The sequence below is a fragment of the Odontesthes bonariensis genome, chromosome 7 (assembly GCF_027942865.1).
Source record: "Odontesthes bonariensis isolate fOdoBon6 chromosome 7, fOdoBon6.hap1, whole genome shotgun sequence".
Taxonomy (NCBI): domain Eukaryota; kingdom Metazoa; phylum Chordata; class Actinopteri; order Atheriniformes; family Atherinopsidae; genus Odontesthes; species Odontesthes bonariensis.
The window spans coordinates 35846048-35865761 of NC_134512.1; the positions used below are offsets into that span (position 1 = coordinate 35846048).

A 19714-nucleotide genomic window follows, 5' to 3' on the forward strand; every position below is an offset into this window, starting at 1 on the left:
GATTTTCAGGGTTTTCATAGATAGAATAGCAGCAGAATACATGTAGATACTGCTGTGTCTCTGTAAGGACTCATTTCAGCTCGATGGAAAGTAGAAAGCTGAAGCCTATTCCATCATTTTGATTTCACTTTAGCTCCATAAATGCATTCATGCTTCATAAAGGATTTGGTGCCTGTGTAAGAAATTGATTGATCGTTTAAAACTATTAAAACTGACAGGTGTGGCAGAGTATGTTGAGTTAAAGTCAAGGTGCACAGAGGGACTGACTCATTGGCTAAATGTATTCTTGAACATTCCTGAATCACAGCTTTCAGTTTTTTTCCGTGCAGTCCTTTTCTGTTGGCTGACTGCTTTGTGTCGTCTCTAAATAAATCTTCAGACCAAATGTAATCTTTTCTGCTCAGAGTTTTCAAAGTGACTGAAGCGAAGTGATATTTTTTGTTTATCTGGATCTTTGCGTCTGAACTGAAGGTTGATGATGATGATGATCACAATGAGAGAGGCGAGAACACCAGCCCTAAACGGCTTTTGAGTGCAGTGGGAAAGTGTTTCTATCGGAATTCGACCGTGTGTCTAATGACTCTGCAGCAGTCGTGTGTTTTTATCGGCTCAGGCTCTGCGTGGCATTGATGTGAACACAGCACCCTTAACTACTGGGCTCAGGGCTGCAATTGCAGACACGGCTCACTTCTTCTCTACAGAAACACAGGTTTATCGAATGTAATGTTTATGCGGATGCTCTAAAACTGATAGTATCGATTACCTTTAGCATCTACCAGGCCGCTGGCAGCTTACTTTCAGTCCTGCTGTGCAGGCTGATGTCTGCAGTCAAGACAAAAATAATAAATGAACCTAATTAGCCCATCTCAAACAGCCGTGATTATCAGAAACAATGATCCGACACAGCCTGCAGGATAACGGCACACCCTCATGTTGTCAGAACAGGTTCTGAGTAAGTTATACTTTAATTTTTAAGCAAGCTCCAACTGCCAACAGAAAAGGATGTAAAGCGCCTTGTTTTAGCAGATGTATCTACGTCTTAAGAGCCTGATTAAACACACCACTTTTAGTGTAAAAACATGTGCTAATACGGTGTGTATTGATTAGCTTGAATATTTATGAATCACTGCATGAAGAAATGACAGATTAGATCTGTCATCCAACCATAGACTAACATCCACTTATTTTTTTTAAATGCAGCCCTGTAACCTTGATCATTTCAACATCTTTTCACCACGAAGTCAACTTAGGAAATAAAGAACTGAAAGACCATCAGATCTTATATACATCTCTTCTTCTAGGGATCACACATTTTACTTTAATATTACTGCAATTACAATTAGTTCAAGAACTCTTAACGATAAATAATGTTCCTGGGTAAATCTGGTCTCATGACACTGTGAAATATTGCATTACCTGTAAGGGCTGCATGTCTCTTACTTCAGTCACTCTCCAGTAGAGGAGCCCTCATATTATAGGGTTAATGTGCTTGAGTAACACGCCACAGCAAACAAAATGCTTAGGTGAAGATGAATCATCCAGCTGACAGTTGGCTACTTACGCAGCCTTTCTCGCTCTCTTTTAAAACACCCACAGTCCAAAGAATACTATAGGACATTAACAGCAGCTGCCTTTCCTGAAAGCAATCCTGTCGTTGTGGCTGCTGGATATTATTTCAGCTGTGATGCATTTACAGCTTCGGAAATTTTAATTTCAGAGTCTAGACTGGCTGATGATAGGTTTTGCTTCTGGACTTTACTTAATCAGACACGATGAGTGATTTTATATCACAGAGGAGAGACGACAAGGTTATTCTTCGCCTTCCAGTTCAGGGTTTTAGAGTATATACATTATCCATATAAATGTGCACAATCCTCAAGTTCAGGGACCAAAAGTGATGACGTTTTACATTTGAAAAACGTTGATTTGACCATCCTTGGTTTTGGTGTTTTCTACACTGGAGCTTCTTTTTCTCTCACTCTCACATGCACATATGCAAGCAGAACAGATTTACCAACTGGAGCCCCATTATTTATCTGTCAGCACTATACCATACGTGTCATTATTCAGTATCATAATTGTTTGCAATCACTCCCTCCTCTCTGACAGACTGCTGGAGGAGAGGGTTTTGCGGTTCAGTCGTCTGTTGTGCAGATTTTTTAGTGAGTGTGAAAGCAGAAAAACACAGTCACACCCGTGGTGTGCATAAGACAAAGTAAAGATTGAAGAGAGGGAGACAAATATGAGAATGTCAGAGAGGGCTATTTCTGCTTTGAGCCGAGCTCTTGCAGAGTCATCATGTGCTGTCTCACCATCTGTTCCTCTGTCCGCACCAGCAGGTTTTAAACTCTCTGAGACGACCCACGTTTTAAAAAATAGTTGTCGCCCCCCCCCCCCCCCCCCCGGCAGCACGGCACGATTTAGAATATAATCCAGAAAAATGAACTATAGTTTTATAGTTTGACCTGCAGTATTTGTTAGATATTCCCATCACTGGGTGTACGTGTGATACTCAAAGACAAAGTCCCCCTGAAACGGCATCCATCAGAGTGACCATACAGCAGTGCCCCCTGCTGGTTGCTTCACTGCCGTTTACACACTGTGAGCTGACACAACAGCACCGTCACAGTCTCTGGCACTCCAGCAACTGCCTGTACAGCCTTACATATATGCTCACTCTTAAGCTCTCCCAGCTGCTCACACCTGTGCACAAACACACTCCAGCAGTAATGTAGTCACTGCTCAGCTACTTGAAATGGAACTTTTTCTGCTCAGCTTTAAGATGGCTTCACTCATTAAATCTCTTTCATTCTCTTCCATGTTTATTCAGCACTTCACTGCAATCTATCTTGACCTGTTTCCTGCTGCTTGCCTATTAAAATTCCTCTTAATTATAGAACACTCTGTTTAATTAACTTGATGGATGCACCGAGTGTGATCCCACAGGGAAAGAGAGAGAAGAGCAAAGAAAGGAAATGCGAGTTTGAATTCTTTGGGTTATAGGTTCTGAGGATTTTCTCCTTCTGCTAGTTACGGGATTACAGTATATGTGAATGATTTATGGGCTGCACAATACAAGCAAATCATTTACTCTTAGTTGCATTTTCTATATAGATATGTCCCCCTGCTTCTGTTTGCGTTCTGATAGAAAATGTGAGACAATCCTCTCAAAATGGTATTTTCCTTTGTCTGTCATGTTGTGCTTTTTATTGTTCCTGTACCCTCGCAGAGACACAGAGATGGTAGAAACCGAGGAGCAGAAGAATCCGAAGACGGAAGAATGGATGAGTTCCTCCTCAACACACTCTCTCGCTTCTTCGCTTCCCCCCAGCCCGAAGCCTGATGCAGATGAGCTGAAGTGCACGCCGCGGCCCGCGCGTGTGGAGGAGGTAGGCAAATACGTGCTCGCAAACAAATGACGATTTCCCTGAGACTCCCGGGACACACCCAACGGCTAATGAGAATTTCATTCCCATATTTAAACCACCATGCTAATACTGTGGAGGGAAACACATGCACGCACTCCACACTCGTACATAAGCACTGATTTAACTGACGTAACATCCGAGCTGGGATTGTTTTTTATTGTGTGATAATGAGCTGAACTTTCTTACTGGCTGTTCATTGTTATAGCATCCAAGAAGGCAAAGCCATTTAATACGCATCGACTAACACTATTTCCTATTTCAAGTCTGAAAGCTTGTTTTTTTTTTTGGTTTATTCTGTAGAAACAAAAATAAAGATAAAAAAAAAGGTTTTGTTTTTTTCTTACTCAGATTCACTGACTTTCTTTCGTCTCCTTTAACACACAGTGGCATGAAGCACATGATTCCTCTAAAAGTGCAGTTTACAGGTTTTCTTATTTAAGTTTACGCATGACACATTGTGAAAATACGTGTTTTGAAAGTCACTAATCAACTTAATGTATTCTATGAGACATAAGTGCAGATTTCAGAAGGAAAAAAAAGCCTTTCGCTGCTTCTAAAAACATTTTTTTCTCTTCTAAATCGCAGTTTTTGTAACATGGGGACTGGTTTCATTTCCATCTAACTACTCAGTCCTCCACTGATTCTCCTCACAGCACAAATTAATTCCTCTCTGATGGATGGCATTTCACCTAATTTCTGTTCTTTTCTGGGCTCTTAATGATAAGACCTGTTATGTGCTTCTGCGTTTACTTCTTCAATCTTCCCTGCATCACATGTCCTGTGTGGGCCCTGACTCCTCTTAAAACTCTTTCCAGCTATGCTGCTCCTTCTTCTTCATGCAACATGACTGAAGTGGGTTGTTTTCTTCAAAGTGAGCAAAACTCTGATACTAAAACACCTGCAGATGTTATTCTTGTGGATATAAGGACACAATCATTGCTTTGTACATGTTTCTACACTTTAAATTGCAAAGATTAACCTGTAAGCTGCGCTTTAACACGTTAAACTCAATGTTTTAACTATTTGGGTTTTTACAGACAAATATTCCTCATCTAACTTAATGAGGCCATGTGCTAAAGTCACAGCAGTTTTAAATGAGTCTATCACTTACGCACATTGGGAGAAACAGGAAGAAATTAGAACTGATCCTGTATGTTCTACTGCTTTTATTTTTCACATATGCAGGTGTTTGATATCTTTCCAATGTATGGACATCTCCAACCTGGGGACCAGCAGCAGCTCATATTTTCCTTCTTCGGTCATGAAAATGTCAGCAAAGAGGTGGTAGCACAGTGCCATGTGGAAGAGGGTCCTTTGTATGAAATCAGACTCAGAGGAGAGGCTTCGGTGGTCAGCTACAGCCTTGGATCCACACATCTGGACTTTGGTCTGCAGGTATGTTTGTAAGACTGAGCTTAGCTTCATATTTCTATCAGATAAAGATCCACCTGCATTATTATTATATTTATTCAGAAGACTCTTGTGTGCAAGGTGGCTTAATAGTGAGGAACACTGTGTTGTTAGCTTCCACATGTAAACTAAAGAAAAAGGGGATTGATCCAGCAACCCTCTGACTGACAGTCAACCACCCAGTGAAATACAGTCACAGCTCACACTGCAGTTTGGCTTTTATTTGAAGTTCTCCAAAAGAACTGCCCAGTAATGCAGCTTTACTAACAGGTACAGGTGCGTCACTTGTAATTTAACAACTGGTTGCCAGAAAAATGTTTGTCAGCTTTTTTGTTCATTTTTAACTCCCACTCCGACGTTCTCACATGGGTTGAAAATGGACTTATTGTTATTAGGGCTGGGCAAGTTAACTCATTATTGTCGCGTTAACGCGTTAATTATTTAACGTCGACAAATATTTTATCGCGCATTAAAGCAGGTTTTATTATTGTAAAAGTCTGTTGCTCACAGGCTTTTATTTTATAAAAGTCTGTTGCTGTCTGCTGTGGAACAGGAAAAGAAAGTAATCGGCGGATCCACCAAACAAGGAGAAGGGTACGGAACTTTTACTCGGCCATTTTCATTTTGAAGTTCTTCCAGACGGCGGAGTCGACAGAACCAAAGTCATCTGTAAACACTGCCAAGTTGAATTGTCTTCTCAGCGTAGTAGTTCCAGTCTAAAATATCACTTAAAGGCAAAACACACAACTGATAGCAGCAAGTCATTCAAGGAAACAGACAGTGGAGCGAGGCTTCTACATAAAAACTACAGAAAGATGCTGATGTTAAAAGTGTGTTTGCACAACAAATGTTATGGCACTTTCATTCATATGGCAGCACATTTAAAATAAAGCTAAATGCTAAAAGCTATACACTACTTTTGGATTCATTTTTGGATTCTGCTACAAATGAGATTAATTGTGATTAATCAGGGAAATCATGCGATTAATTAGATTAAACATTTTATTCGTTGCCCAGCCCTAATTGTTATATATTAAGAGTTGAAAATGCAATCTACTTGCTGAACATCAGACAAAGTGGAACCCCGCCACAAGCAGGAACTGAGTAAAACTGTTGCAAAGGCATGATAAGAGGAATCATTAGGGGTTTAAAAGATGTGTTGTTCAGTTATCCAGTTTTAACCTCTCAAACTTACTCAAATTACAATAGAGGCGGGGCAGCGACTCAAGTTAGACTGCTGGTAATTACAAGATTTGGGGGTGGCGGGATTTATTTAAGCTAATTATCTTTTCTAGTCCTTTTTTGTTTCTTTGTCATATGTTTGCTCATCTATGTGCCACACATGGCATCTCAGATAAAGCTAACTGGCTTTGACAAAACTTGACAGAATGACAAATTGAGCCATTTGTGAAATACAGGCCGAACGTTTCTGTGAAGATGGGTTTGCTCATTTTGTCAGTTTGTCAGATGATGTTTCGCTTTTGCTAAATGTTGATATTCTTTTAATCAATCAACTTTTACTCCTCCTTAAATGCTTGCGGGGCAAACAGCTGAAACACTGTTCATATGTCATCAGAGCATAGTTGTAAATAACTAAGTTTAAGATCAGAATTAGAGTGATTATCTCAGCTGGGTTTTACAAGATAAAACAGTTGAGGGGATACTCTTTACCTTGGAATGTCGCTGCCTTGTTTTCAACACTTTGGTCTTTTTTCTAACTTCCAGCGCCTCTTTAAGAATGCAAGCCATCGGGACCAGTTATCATTGATATTCAAAACAAGGACACATTGATTTTTGATTTAGGTGAAAAAAGCAATTCAGCAGAATATTCCACGACCTTCCTGTTCAGCATTTCTCCCCCTCTTTGCTGTCTTCCTCTCTTTTACTCGTGGTCTTGTTCTCTTGTACCCAAAGATTATAATTATGCATACTGGTACTCAGGTCTTGAAACAGTCGGGTTTGTGCATGCAGAAGGGATGAACTTTGTCATGTTTGTTTCTACCTCAGCATCTGTTTTCTTTCTTCCTAAGACACAATATATAGATCATGTAATGCTTGATTCTACAGTATTTGTCGGCTTTAAAGACTTTAAAGATTTAAATGATCTTTGGTAAAAACAAAGATGCGTGCAGTTTGAAAAGTAGACCAGTGTTGCCTCCACCCTTCTCTTTTTCTTTCAGCTTTTTTACTGTGTTGGAGAAGTTGAGGTGCTCCTGAGGAACACTGGTAAGGTGGGTTTCAAATTCAGCATTATACACCCTCCAGGAGGGGATGAGGAGGAAGCAGGGGCACAGATTAAAGTCCAGGAGGAGCACCATCAGCAGCAAGAAGTAAATGAAAACCATGAAGAGGGACAGGAAGTGAGACCCGGGTGGCCCGTGTTAATCCCAGCTGTGGTGAGTTAATCATGGGACCATTTCCTGGGTAGATGCGATGACGGTAAGGTTCGATTTGACAAGTTTTCATGTGTATTTGTTCGTGTGCCCGGGCCAGGGATACATTGATGCCGGTTCGGAGCGGCGTCTGCGTGTGCTCTACCTGCCGGGCATCCCCGAAGTGTTTGAGAAGCGCTTTCAGCTGCAAGTGGCTTTCCTACCGCCACAAGAGATCACACTGACAGGGAAGGGAGTGTTCCCAAGGATCCGCTTGAATTTGTCACAAAACTTTTGTATGTACACATGTTCATCATCGCGCTCAGGTTGCAAAAGGACAGACATTCTTTGTTTTGCACTCTAATCCCTTTTATGAGACCATAAGCTCCGACTGATGGAAAGGTCTCCTCAACAGTCACATGGTGTAACGCTGGGATTTTCTTGCAGCAGAGGATTGTTACAGCGATGTGGTGCAACGGGCCAAAGCAGCTGTGGAGGCAGATAGAGTCAAAGAGGAGCTTACCACTGAGGCTACCTGCACATTCACGGTCAGTGTGTAAAGTAAACATCCCTTAAAGGGATAGTTCGGCTCTTTTGACATGAAGCTGTATGACATCCCATATCAGCAACATCATTTATGAACATTTACTTACCCCCTGCTGCGTCCTGTGAGCCGAGTTCCAGCCTCGTTTTGGTGTTGATGAAGGTAGTCCGGCGAGTTGGCTGGGGTTTAAAAAATAAAACGTTTTGCTTCTCAAAACAATATGCGTTCAAAAGAGTAATACATTTGCATCACAAAATCGTTCTCCAGGAAAAAGTCAGACCTCACAATCGCTTGGCCCTATTTTCTCTCCCTTCGTATCACTGCCTGCTGTGCAGACCGAAGTGCAGACCGAGCAGTAAACACCGTAACAGGCGCGGCTGTCGGCAGGCGGCAGCAGGCAGTGATATGAAGGGAGAGAAAATAGGGCCAAGCGATTGTGAGGTCTGACTTTTTCCTGGAGAACCATTTTGTGATGCAAATATATTACTCTGTTGAACGCATATTGTTTTGAGAAGCAAAACGCTTTATTTTTTAAACCCCAGCCAACTAGTCAGACTACCTTCATCAACACCAAAACGAGGCTGGAACTCTGCTCACAGGACGCAGCAGGGGGTAAGAAAATTTTCATAAATGATGTTGCTAGTATGGGATGTCATACAGCTTCATGTCAAAAGAGACGAACTATCCCTTTAAGTTTGAGGAACAGCACTTAGAATTATGCTCATGTGGGGAACTGATAAGCAGCTTCTATATAGTTTTACCATGAACTATCAAGCAAAAGTTTTCCTTAAATTCAAAGTCCTGCAAGTAACTGATAAAATATAGGATTAAAATGTATTTGGAAACTACAGTACACAAAGGAGAAGTTTGATAAAGATAATGGATGCCACTATTTATCCAGGGGTAGCATCCATACATCCGTCCATTATCCTCCACTTATCTGAGGCCGGGTTCCTGAGGCAACAGGCCCAAAATGATCTTATATTCGGTAAATCAGTTCAGAAAGCAGTGTCTCTGCAGAGAAATCCACCTCCAATATTTTTCTGGTCCAGTATAAAGACATCACTGCGCTGTTATGGTCAGCCTATATACTCACATATTCCAAGCATGTTGACTGTAGATAAGGCTGCGCGGCTGCATCTCTGCTGTTCGTACCCAGCTCCTTCTGCAGGACTGTCCCCGCTTCTTATCTGTATATTGATTTTCCAGGTTGTCCGGTTCAGTGAGACAAGAGCTATACGATCTCTCTAGAAATGGCCATCTGCTGCTTCCCCATTCAGCATTTACTCATAATGTTATGTGTTGTCCCATTGACATCCCTGGCAGCTCTCCCTCCTCCTGAAATTAAATGACAATCATTACGCCATCGATAACCTGACAAAGTGTCAACATAACCTCTGCACCCATGAAACAACCTCACTGCAGTGACTTTAAATCTCTCACTTTTTATGGTGTGAAAGTAAGACACACCTTATTAACGCTTGCATTGTAAGCAGACAAAATGATCGTTCAGGATGTGTGCAGTCACAGTTTGGTGAATATAATTCAAAATATTTCCTTTGTTCCACATTAGTGAAAAGATTTATGCCGATGCTGCAGACTGCATTAAGCTCTGCACTTGGTGCTCGATGCACTACACATGAGTTTTCAGTTCTATCAAGGTAATTATATTGTGCAACGTTTATGTGCTGTGCACTGCCTGCTTATTTAAAATAAACCATAATTCAGACCCATTAACATGGTTAGACAGTTACAAAACCCGGCATGGATACAGCTTAATAACTTTATTATTGAACGCTGCGCAGCAGCAGGATGTTGCTACCTAACACATTGTGATACAGTTGTGCTTTGGACATTTGGACGACCCTGCCTGCTACAGGACTTTTGGTGTAACTGGACCAAATATCCATGTTTTGGTTTTTAAATTAATTCTAACTGTCAGAGCTCTCCATCGCTGCAGTTTCTCTAAGATCTTGAAAAGCCTTCCGTCAGCCGCTCTGCTCTGCTTCACGAGGTCGGGACAACGCTGGACAGGATATTTGAGAGGGTCTACAAATGATTAGTCTTGCCTGTCAGATTTTGCTGTTTATTTCTGGTTTACGCAGCTATTTGATACTTACTCGGTAACTTTTGAGTGTTGTCTCCCTTTGGTCCTCTCTTTTCCCTCTGTAGTATGAAGAGCTGCTTCACATGGAGATTGAGAGACTTTTGGTCAAAGAAAATGCTCTCGCTGTGTCTGCTGGCCTGCTGGAACAAAGTGACTCACAAGGTTCCTCCACACAGTGGCACAAACTGAGCAAGTATGTATAAACACACTCTTTGGTGTAACAGATGGTACATTGAAGCGACTGAAGTGTGAACCGCCTGAAACTGTGCTGTGTAATTCAGCGTTCTGTTGAAGTAAACTTCCCTCTTGTGTAAAGTATTTCAGATCGTTAAATGATGGAAGATAAAGAATAGTTTATTTCAGTTATGAGTGTCTTATAAGGTGATCTTGCGAATGAATAGTTTACAAAACTAACTCACTTGTTGTTTTCAGCCTCTTTCCTTTTCACAGGTTTGAGCTCCCGGAGTATCTTCTGGATTTTGGTTTTGTCATTCCTGGCAAAGTTGTCAGTCTGACTGTAAATGTCATCAATAATGGATCAATACCTGTGTCCTTCCATGCCAACTGCAGATGTCTCACAGGCACAGGTAATTCAAAAAGAGAGTATGATGGTTTCACATATCAAAACATAATTAAAAAGAAATTATTTGGTAAATACAACCTTAGATGATCAATAGCAGTATTCATTTTGCATAAACTAAGACCAAAACACAGAAGCAGTGTGTGAGAAACTAAGTGAACCCCTGATCCAGCAGCTGGTAGCAACAGTGAGTGAGAAACTAAGTGAACCCCTGATCCAGCAGCTGGTAGCAGCAGTGAGTGGGAAACTAAGTGAACCCCTGATCCAGCAGCTGGTAGCAGCAGTTAGTGAGAAACTAAGTGAACCCCTGATCCAGCAGCTGGTAGCAACAGTGAGTGAGAAACTAAGTGAACCCCTGATCCAGCAGCTGGTAGCAGCAGTGAGTGGGAAACTAAGTGAACCCCTGATCCAGCAGCTGGTAGCAGCATTGAGTGAGAAACTAAGTGAACCCCTGATCCAGCAGCTGGTAGCAGCAGTGAGTGGGAAACTAAGTGAACCCCTGATCCAGCAGCTGGTAGCAGCATTGAGTGAGAAACTAAGTGAACCCCTGATCCAGCAGCTGGTAGCAGCAGTTAGTGAGAAACTAAGTGAACCCCTGATCCAGCAGCTGGTAGCAGCAGTGAGTGGGAAACTAAGTGAACCCCTGATCCAGCAGCTGGTAGCAGCAGTGAGTGAGAAACTAAGTGAACCCCTGATCCAGCAGCTGGTAACAGCAGTGAGTGAGAAACTAAGTGAACCCCTGATCCAGCAGCTGGTAGCAGCAGTGAGTGAGAAACTAAATGAACCCCTGATCCAGCAGCTGGTAGCAGCAGTTAGTGAGAAACTAAGTGAACCCCTGATCCAGCAGCTGGTAGCAGCAGTTAGTGAGAAACTAAGTGAACCCCTGATCCAGCAGCTGGTAGCAGCAGTTAGTGAGAAACTAAGTGAACCCCTGATCCAGCAGCTGGTAGCAGCAGTTAGTGAGAAACTAAGTGAACCCCTGATCCAGCAGCTGGTAGCAGCAGTGAGTGAGAAACTAAGTGAATCCCTGATCCAGCAGCTGGTAGCAGCATTGAGTGAGAAACTAAGTGAACCCCTGATCCAGCAGCTGGTAGCAGCAGTGAGTGGGAAACTAAGTGAATCCCTGATCCAGCAGCTGGTAGCAGCAGTGTGTGAGAAACTAAGTGAACCCCTGATCCAGCAGCTGGTAGCAGCAGTGAGTGAGAAACTACGTGAACCCCTGATCCAGCAGCTGGTAGCAGCAGTGAGTGAGAAACTAAGTGAACCCCTGATCCAGCAGCTGGTAGCAGCAGTGAGTGAGAAACTAAGTGAACCCCTGATCCAGCAGCTGGGAACAGCAGTGAGTGAGAAACTAACTGAATCCCTGATCCAGCAGCTGGTAGCAGCAGTGAGTGAGAAACTAAGTGAACCCCTGATCCAGCAGCTGGTAGCAGCAGTGAGTGAGAAACTAAGTGAACCTCTGATCCAGCAGCTGGTAGCAGCAGTGAGTGAGAAACTAAGTGAACCCCTGATCCAGCAGCTGGTAGCAGCAGCTCCAGCAGCAGTGAGTTGAAGTAATGGTTTCCTGTGGGACGTTCTCAGTCTCTCTCTCTGGTTGAGGAGGAATCTCGGCCCACTCTTCTCTCCAGTTGCTTCAGCTCATTGAGGTTTGCAGCTCTGGTTTCTGCACAGCTCTCTGAAGGTCCCACCACAGCATCTCAGTCAGGCTGAGGTCTGGACTCTGACTGGACTGTTGCAACACCTTGATTCTTCTCTTTTAGCTGTCGGACAGACGGCCACACATCTGACTCTGGAACACTTTGGTATCCAGAGGAGTTAATGGTGGACTCAATGACTGCGAGGTGCCCAGGTCCTGTGGCTGCAGAACAAGCCCAATCCTGAGGGATTCTTTCTGCAGCTTTATAATGACTCTTAGCATTCGGTTAAAGTCTTAAAGAACGATCTTTAGCAGCAAGAACTAGAAGTCTAGAAGAACTAGAGTCCTGATCTGTTACTCTCTGATTCCATGGAAAGTTTTGAACTGGCACAGCCAATCCCCAGGGGATCTGTGGCAAGCTTGCTCACTACTCTACAGGAAGCTAATATGCACACGTTTGGCATGTTGAGCCAGAACATGCATTTACATACATGATGCATGTAAATCTTGTGTTTTAATCTGTTGTTTTTCTCCTTGTGTCTGTAAAAATAAGCTCTCGCTGTGCCTTTTAAAGGTTTCACTGCAGACTTTGAAAGAGTGAAGAATCTGCCATGTGGCGAGACTCAGGCTTTCACGGTAAAAGTTGATCCCGGAGGAGCTAACCTAAAGAGCGGGGACACAAGTGTTGTTCTGCCAATACAGGTACACACAGACATGAAAAGGAATACCCAAAAAAGTCATCATTTCAGATTTAGTGCACAATTTTAAAATGGATTGTGTCTTCTGACTCTTTCTGTCATCAGCACACAGAACAAATGCAATGATTTCATCTGCTTTCTCATGAGATGCCCTTGTTTGGTTTTACAGGTTGCAGGTGGTCCTGTGGTGCAGGTACGGCTGTGTGCAGCCGTAACCATGCCAGCCATCACTGTCTCCAAGGATACGTTGCAGTTTGACACAGTTCAGTGTGGCATGTGTCAGGTAATTATGACACCTGCATTTTACCTGTCAGGTCCCGAGGATGACACTATAAAGCTCACCTCACTGGATGATATTCTGAGGACTGACGAGATATACATTGTAAAGATTGTAAAGGATACATTTTTACGGCTCTTTCATGCGATCCTCATGCATTAAAGGAAGAACAGCAAACCCGCTGAAAGCTCGGAAGGTTAAGTGCATGCATGTAATTCAAACAAGAGGCCCTAATGCGAGAACCCGCCTGACTCTGGTGCCATCTTGAGATTGTTTACTGTAAGATCAGTTTGAGTGAATCAGTTCTAATTTTGTTTTTTCTTTCAATCTAAACTTTATTTAATCAGGAAAAATAAAGGTTCCAAAAACAGGAAAAAATGTGCTAATTTTTAGATTTCAGACACCGCAGTAATAGCTCATTCAGAATGTTCATATTGTAGTGATGAACTCCAAAAACAAACATGCATCTAAACAGCTCATCAGAACAGGTCAAACTGCGTGAATCATAGTCAGCCATAACATCAGGTCCCCAGATGTTCTACTTCTTCACATTTTCTAAAAGTATCAGACCAATGCACACGAACACTGGCTGTCGTAGCGCTACCTGCAAATCTTTAAATGACCAGCTTTGACTAATGGCAGTAAAGTGGTTCAATGTTAAAGGGACGATGAGTGATTCCATACTAATGCAGCACGAAGGACACGTTTCACCTCAACATCCGTCCTGTCTGTTTTCGTCTTCTGCTCGACTTGCTCATCACATGTTTTCTAACTTTTCTTGTCAGATAATGACAATACAGCTGCTGAACAACGAGCCTGTGCCCTGTCACTGGAGCATAGCTGAGGAAGTGAAACCTTTTAAAAAGGTACAACCGCTGCAGTTTTCAGGAAATTTCCATTCCATATTCAGTATGTTATTTGACGTAGGTTTGCGCTTAGAATGAGACATCTATGCAGCAGGTTGAGATATTCCTCTGTTCTGATCCTATAGGTTGATAAGCTCTCGCTTCTGTACAAGCAAAGAAAGGTCGTGCAGGAGCAGCGACCCCCCCCATCGGTGTTTGAGATGGTTCCTTGCACTGGTGTGCTGTTTCCTTTGGAACGAGTCAGTGTGCAGATCCAGTTCCGGCCTGCTAAAGGGGTAAAAGCTTTTGTGATACTAAATCAGGTGTATGTTCCCTATAAAACATTTAAGAGCATGGTCCCTGCTTTTGTTTTCTTAAACCTTAAAAAACGTGTGATATCCATCGCTTTGTGCCTTTCAGTGTGCATACAGTAGGCGGCTGGAGGTCCGCGTGGCTGACAGCACTCAGCAGGTGTTTATCACAGCTCAGGGTCATGGTGAGGAGCAACAGCTCGAGTTCTGCCCACCTGTACTGGAGCTCGGGCCGTGCATTCCTCTCAGCACTGAGGCTGAAGCTGAAGTCACAATCAAAAACCCCTGCTCCTTCCCCATCGAGTTTTACTCCCTGGAGTTGGACACACAGTACCTGGAAGAAGAAGAGGTAGATATTTTTTCTCAAACTTAAGAGAATGTGATATGTGACTCAAAGGAACTTATTAGTTTTTTGTTTGCTGGTTTTAAACGGGCCGATTGATCACTAAACAAGATAGATAGATAGATAGATAGATAGATAGATAGATAGATAGATAGATAGATAGATAGATAGATAGATAGACAGACAGACAGACAGACAGACAGACAGACAGACAGACAGACAGATAGATAGATAGATAGATAGATAGATAGATAGATAGATAGACAGACAGACAGACAGACAGACAGACAGACAGACAGACAGACAGATAGATAGATAGATAGATAGATAGATAGATAGATAGATAGATAGATAGATAGATAGATAGATAGATAGATAGATAGATAGATAGACAGACAGACAGACAGATAGATGGATACTTTATTAATCCTGAGGGAAATTTAAGGATCCAGTAGCTTATACAGTCAGTGCAACAGACAGACACAGAATACACAAATCACTGATTACAAATCAGAATACAAAATACAACACTAGTGCAACACAACACACAACCACACTCAACACAGCTTACTAAAATCACAGATCACAGTTCACATACACAAAACAAGGAATGAACAAAAATGTACAAGAAGAAGAGTGGGATGGTAGCGGATGCAAATGGTAGGGAGGTATGACCATGTTTGTGTCGGTGTGACAAGTGGAATGGCGCTCTTGGTCTAAGTGGTGGATCAATAGCATTTAAGGATACTGTATTAAAAGTATTGGAAAATTTAACTGCAGAGTCAGTATTGACAACACGAGTGCATCTCTTACTGTAGGCAGTAGAAACAAACTGATGAAGGACCATTTCAAGGATACCAGCTTAAGGATCAGTCACAGCTGTTCCCCGTAGATAAAGACTGAGATGTGACTTTTAAAGTGTGTGGCCTCTTTTACAGATTGAGTGAGATTAAAAGAGTCTATAAGAGCTGAATAAATTGGAATTTTGTGAATAAGTGGGACAGCGTACATCAAAATTATTAGAAATTAGCACCTTGTCATATTTAGGTATAACAATGGATAAAAGTTCTGAGAACTCTGAGACAAAAGTTGCTGATTTATGGGGCCAATCGAGTAAGAAGCACAGCAGTCTTTAGAATGCTCTCAAAATTGGTAGGATGACACTTAAGAACAAGCTTAAGGCAAGGCAAGGCAAGGCAAGGCAAGGCAAGGCAATTTTATTTATAGAGCACAATTCATACACAGGGCAATTCAAAGTGCTTTACAGCTACATAAAATCACAAGAAGGCAATAAAACCATTAAAAAGAAATAAAAAAAAATAAAAGAAAGAAATTAAAAAAGAAAGAAATTTAAAACCCATTAAAACAATCATTAAGTAATTAAAAAGTGAAGAGTGCAGATAAAATACTTTCAGGTGTCATATGCACAGCTAAATAGAACTGTTTTCAGCCTGGATTTAAACAATGTCAGAGTTGAGGCCTGTCTCACATCTTCTGGAAGACTGTTCCAGATTTTAGGGGCATAAAACTGAAACGCAGCCTCACCTTGTTTAGTCCTGACTCTGGGCCCCAGCAGGAGACCCCTCCCTGAGGTTCTCAGATCCCGAGTTGGTTCATATGGCTCTAACATGTCAGAGATGTACTTTGGCGCTTGACCGTGAAGAGACTTGTAAACAAGCAGAGCTGTTTTAAAGTCTATTCTCTGAGCGACAGGAAGCCAGTGCAGAGACCTGAGCACTGGACTAATATGGTCGTATTTCCTGGTTCTAGTCAGGACTCGAGCAGCAGCGTTCTGGATGTACTGCAGCTGTCTTACAGCCCGTTTAGAGAGCCCAGTGAGCAGGCCGTTACAGTAGTCTAACCTGCTGGAGACAAACGCATGGATCAGTCTCTCTAAGTCTGGTTTAGACACTATTCCTTTGATTCTGGCAATGTTTTTTAGATGGTAAAAAGCTGCTGATGTTACAGATTTAATGTGGCTGTTAAAGTTCAGGTCTGAGTCCAATATTACCCCGAGATTTCTAACTTGATAGTTAGGTTTTAGAGAGAGAGTCTCAAGGTGACTGATAACACTTTCTCTTTGTTTCTGTGGGCCACAGACAATGATTTCGGTTTTGTCTGAGTTTAGCTGGAGGAAATTGTTTTGCATCCACACACTGATCTGTTCGATGCAGCGACACAGTGTATCTACAGGCCCGTGTTCTCCTGCCGTCAGTGACACGTAGATCTGAGTGTCATCTGCATAATTGTGGTAGGACACATTATAGCTGCGTATTAGCTGGCCTAGTGGAAGCATGTACAGATTGAACAATACGGGTCCCAGGATTGACCCCTGGGGAACCCCACAGCTAATAGCCATTTGGTCTGAGACACAGCTACCAATTTCAACAAAATATTTCCTGTCCTCCAGATAGGACTTGAACCAGTTTAAAGCACGACCAGAGATTCCCACCCAGTCTTCTAACCTCTGTAATAAGATCGCATGGTCAACTGTGTCAAAGGCAGCACTCAGGTCCAGCAGAACTAAGACTGTGACTTTACTTGCATCTGTGTTCAGGCGGATGTCATTTGTCACCTTGATCAGAGCTGTCTCAGTGCTGTGGTGGGGCCTAAAGCCTGATTGGAAAGTATCAAAAGCATTGTTAGACAGGAGAAAGTCACTAAGCTGTTGGTATACAACTTTTTCTAGAACTTTGCCTAAGAATGGCAGGTTTGATATGGGCCGGTAGTTGTTCAGTACTGTGGCATCAAGATTGCTCTTCTTTAGAAGAGGCTTAATGACAGCGGTTTTTAAGGCCTTTGGAAACGTTCCAGTCTGGAGTGAGATGTTGACTAGATGAGCGAGTTGTGGTAACAAACTGCTCAGCACAGACTTTAGGAATCTAGTGGGCAACTCATCAAGGCAGCACGTTGATGAACTCAGACTGCAGATGGTCTCTTCGACTGTTTTGTCAGTAACAGGTGTGAAATGTGTCAGCTCTAGGTGTCTAGCTGGCTGCAGAGTAGTTATTTGTGCTGTGGAAATTATTGCATTTTTAATGCCTTGAACTTTGTCATTAAAGAATGTTGCAAACTCATTACACTTGGATGTAGAAATGAGTTCTAAAGGCAGTGAAACTGGAGGGTTTGTTAATCTGTTTACTGTAGCAAACAGGACACGAGAGTTGTTACTGTAGTTTTTGATGATTTCAGAAAAATAACTCTCCCTTGTTCTACGCAAAGTCTGGTTGAACACACATAGCTTTTCTTTGTAAGTCTCATAATGAACCTTGAGCTTTGACTTGCGCCATTTCCGTTCGGCTCTCCGGCACTCCCTTTTCTGTGCCCTGACCGACTCGTCTTTCCTCCATGGCGCCCTTTGCCTACTTTTAATCATTCTAACCTTGACAGGAGCAATGGTATCCAAAACATTTAAGAGACTTGATGTGTAAGAGTTCAACAGATCATCAACATCAGAACACAGGGTGTTCTCAAACCTAATCATTTCCATAAACTGTGTCCCTGTTCTGTCATTTATGAGTCTTCCCCGAACAACTGCAGACCCAGCTGGTGTTTTGGGTAAAGTAGATAGGTCGAAGAAAACACAGAAATGATCAGATAAAGCAACATCCACGACATTCACGTTTGAAATAACAACACCCCTTGAAATGAGCACATATAGAGTGTGCCCTCTGTTGTGGGTGGGCTCAGTCACATGCTGAGTTAGACCAAACATTTCAAGGACAGCAGTGAGCTCTTTAGCTTCCTTGTTATGCGCTACGTCCACATGCACATTCAAGTCCCCTGTTATGACTAAACAGTCAAAAGCAGTGCACACAATTGAAAGTAGTTCAGTAAAATCATCAATAAAACAATTCTGTGGTGGTTTATAAATGGTGATATAAAGTATGGAAGATTGTTTTATCTCCATTTTAAATGACACATACTCAAATGACGAAAAAAACCCAAATGACAACTTGTGGGTGGGTATATTGTCCCTGAACATGGCACAAACACCCCCACCCCTCTGGTTTTCTCGTGTTTCAGACACAAAGGGAAAGTTTCTTTTGTTTTTTAAACCTGGACCTTATTTCTGGCATAAAATACCTTCATCTACTCACCAATAACAGTTTGGTGAAAGTCGGCGTCCTTCGGAAGATATTTAGATCACTGGAGATCCCATATATCCATATAACGGGAGAGAACAAGGCAGAGACAATACAGCCTCTAAATAAGGCATTATCTGTCTTTATTTCACCAATACTTTAAGATGAATGAATGAATGAACGCGTACTATTACACTGTTAGCTCAGAGCTGCCGTGTTGTTGTTATGGGGGGCTTATAGGGAGCTTTCTACACATGCGTCTACTGGGATGACGTCATTGACATGCGCCGCTTGAATAGTGTCCCCTGGAGACAGAAAGGTTTCAGTCTTTATGAAAGCATTCAGATTATTAGTAACAAGCAATTTGTGTGTTGTTTTCTGACCTTTTAACTCTCTGAAACCACCTGATGATGTACTGATGTAAACTTTTTGTACCACTCTGCTACAAAAAGTCTGTACCACCTGTAAAAACTTCAGCATAAAAATGCAATAAAAAATAATAAGGACGGCTATTTTCATAAACAAAAATTATTTAAAACATCCCCACCCAAAAAACAGGAGTTAAAGTCATAAGTTTCCAAAAAAAATACTCAAGTAAAGTACAGATGATAAGAAATTTACTTAAGTAAATGTACTCCGTTACTGTCTACCACTGGTAACAATTAAATTAAATCAATCAAACTAGGAAGAAAAAATTAAAACACTAACAGGAAGTAAAACCAAAGAGGGATATCTCTCAAAATAACACAAGAAGCAATTAGTGTAACCAAAAAACACATTCAACCAAACTATAGATTCACAAAATAGCTGTTTTCCACTCTTTCTTAGTGTTTCTCCTTCCCTCTCTTCCTCAGATCCTGGGTCTGATGCAGGGATATGATGAGAAGAACACTTTGCTACTTCCTCCGAGGCTTCCCGGAGAGGGTCTTCCTACAGAGCTTTTGGACTACTTCAAGGACTATTCCTCCCAGCTAAAAGATGATGGTAGCTTCAGGACGTTGTCACTTACCCTCACAGATGTGTCGTTGCATATAATTTTAATGTCTATCATAACGTGTGCTTCAATCCATTTTTGTGC

At 42.0% G+C, this 19714-nt stretch overlaps 1 protein-coding gene across 1 annotated transcript in view; it reads left to right on the plus strand.

Annotated features, from left to right (window-relative positions):
* hydin (HYDIN axonemal central pair apparatus protein) overlaps positions 1–19714 on the plus strand; it is a 95187-nt gene that overhangs the window by 32844 nt on the left and 42629 nt on the right. The window contains exons 25-37 of the mRNA XM_075471211.1: positions 3230–3389; positions 4614–4823; positions 7019–7234; positions 7332–7506; positions 7658–7758; positions 9927–10054; positions 10312–10448; positions 12652–12779; positions 12945–13058; positions 13838–13918; positions 14044–14193; positions 14318–14557; positions 19491–19633. Of these exons, the coding sequence (XP_075327326.1) occupies positions 3230–3389; positions 4614–4823; positions 7019–7234; positions 7332–7506; positions 7658–7758; positions 9927–10054; positions 10312–10448; positions 12652–12779; positions 12945–13058; positions 13838–13918; positions 14044–14193; positions 14318–14557; positions 19491–19633 (1983 nt within the window). The remainder of the gene's footprint in view (positions 1–3229; positions 3390–4613; positions 4824–7018; positions 7235–7331; positions 7507–7657; positions 7759–9926; positions 10055–10311; positions 10449–12651; positions 12780–12944; positions 13059–13837; positions 13919–14043; positions 14194–14317; positions 14558–19490; positions 19634–19714) is intronic.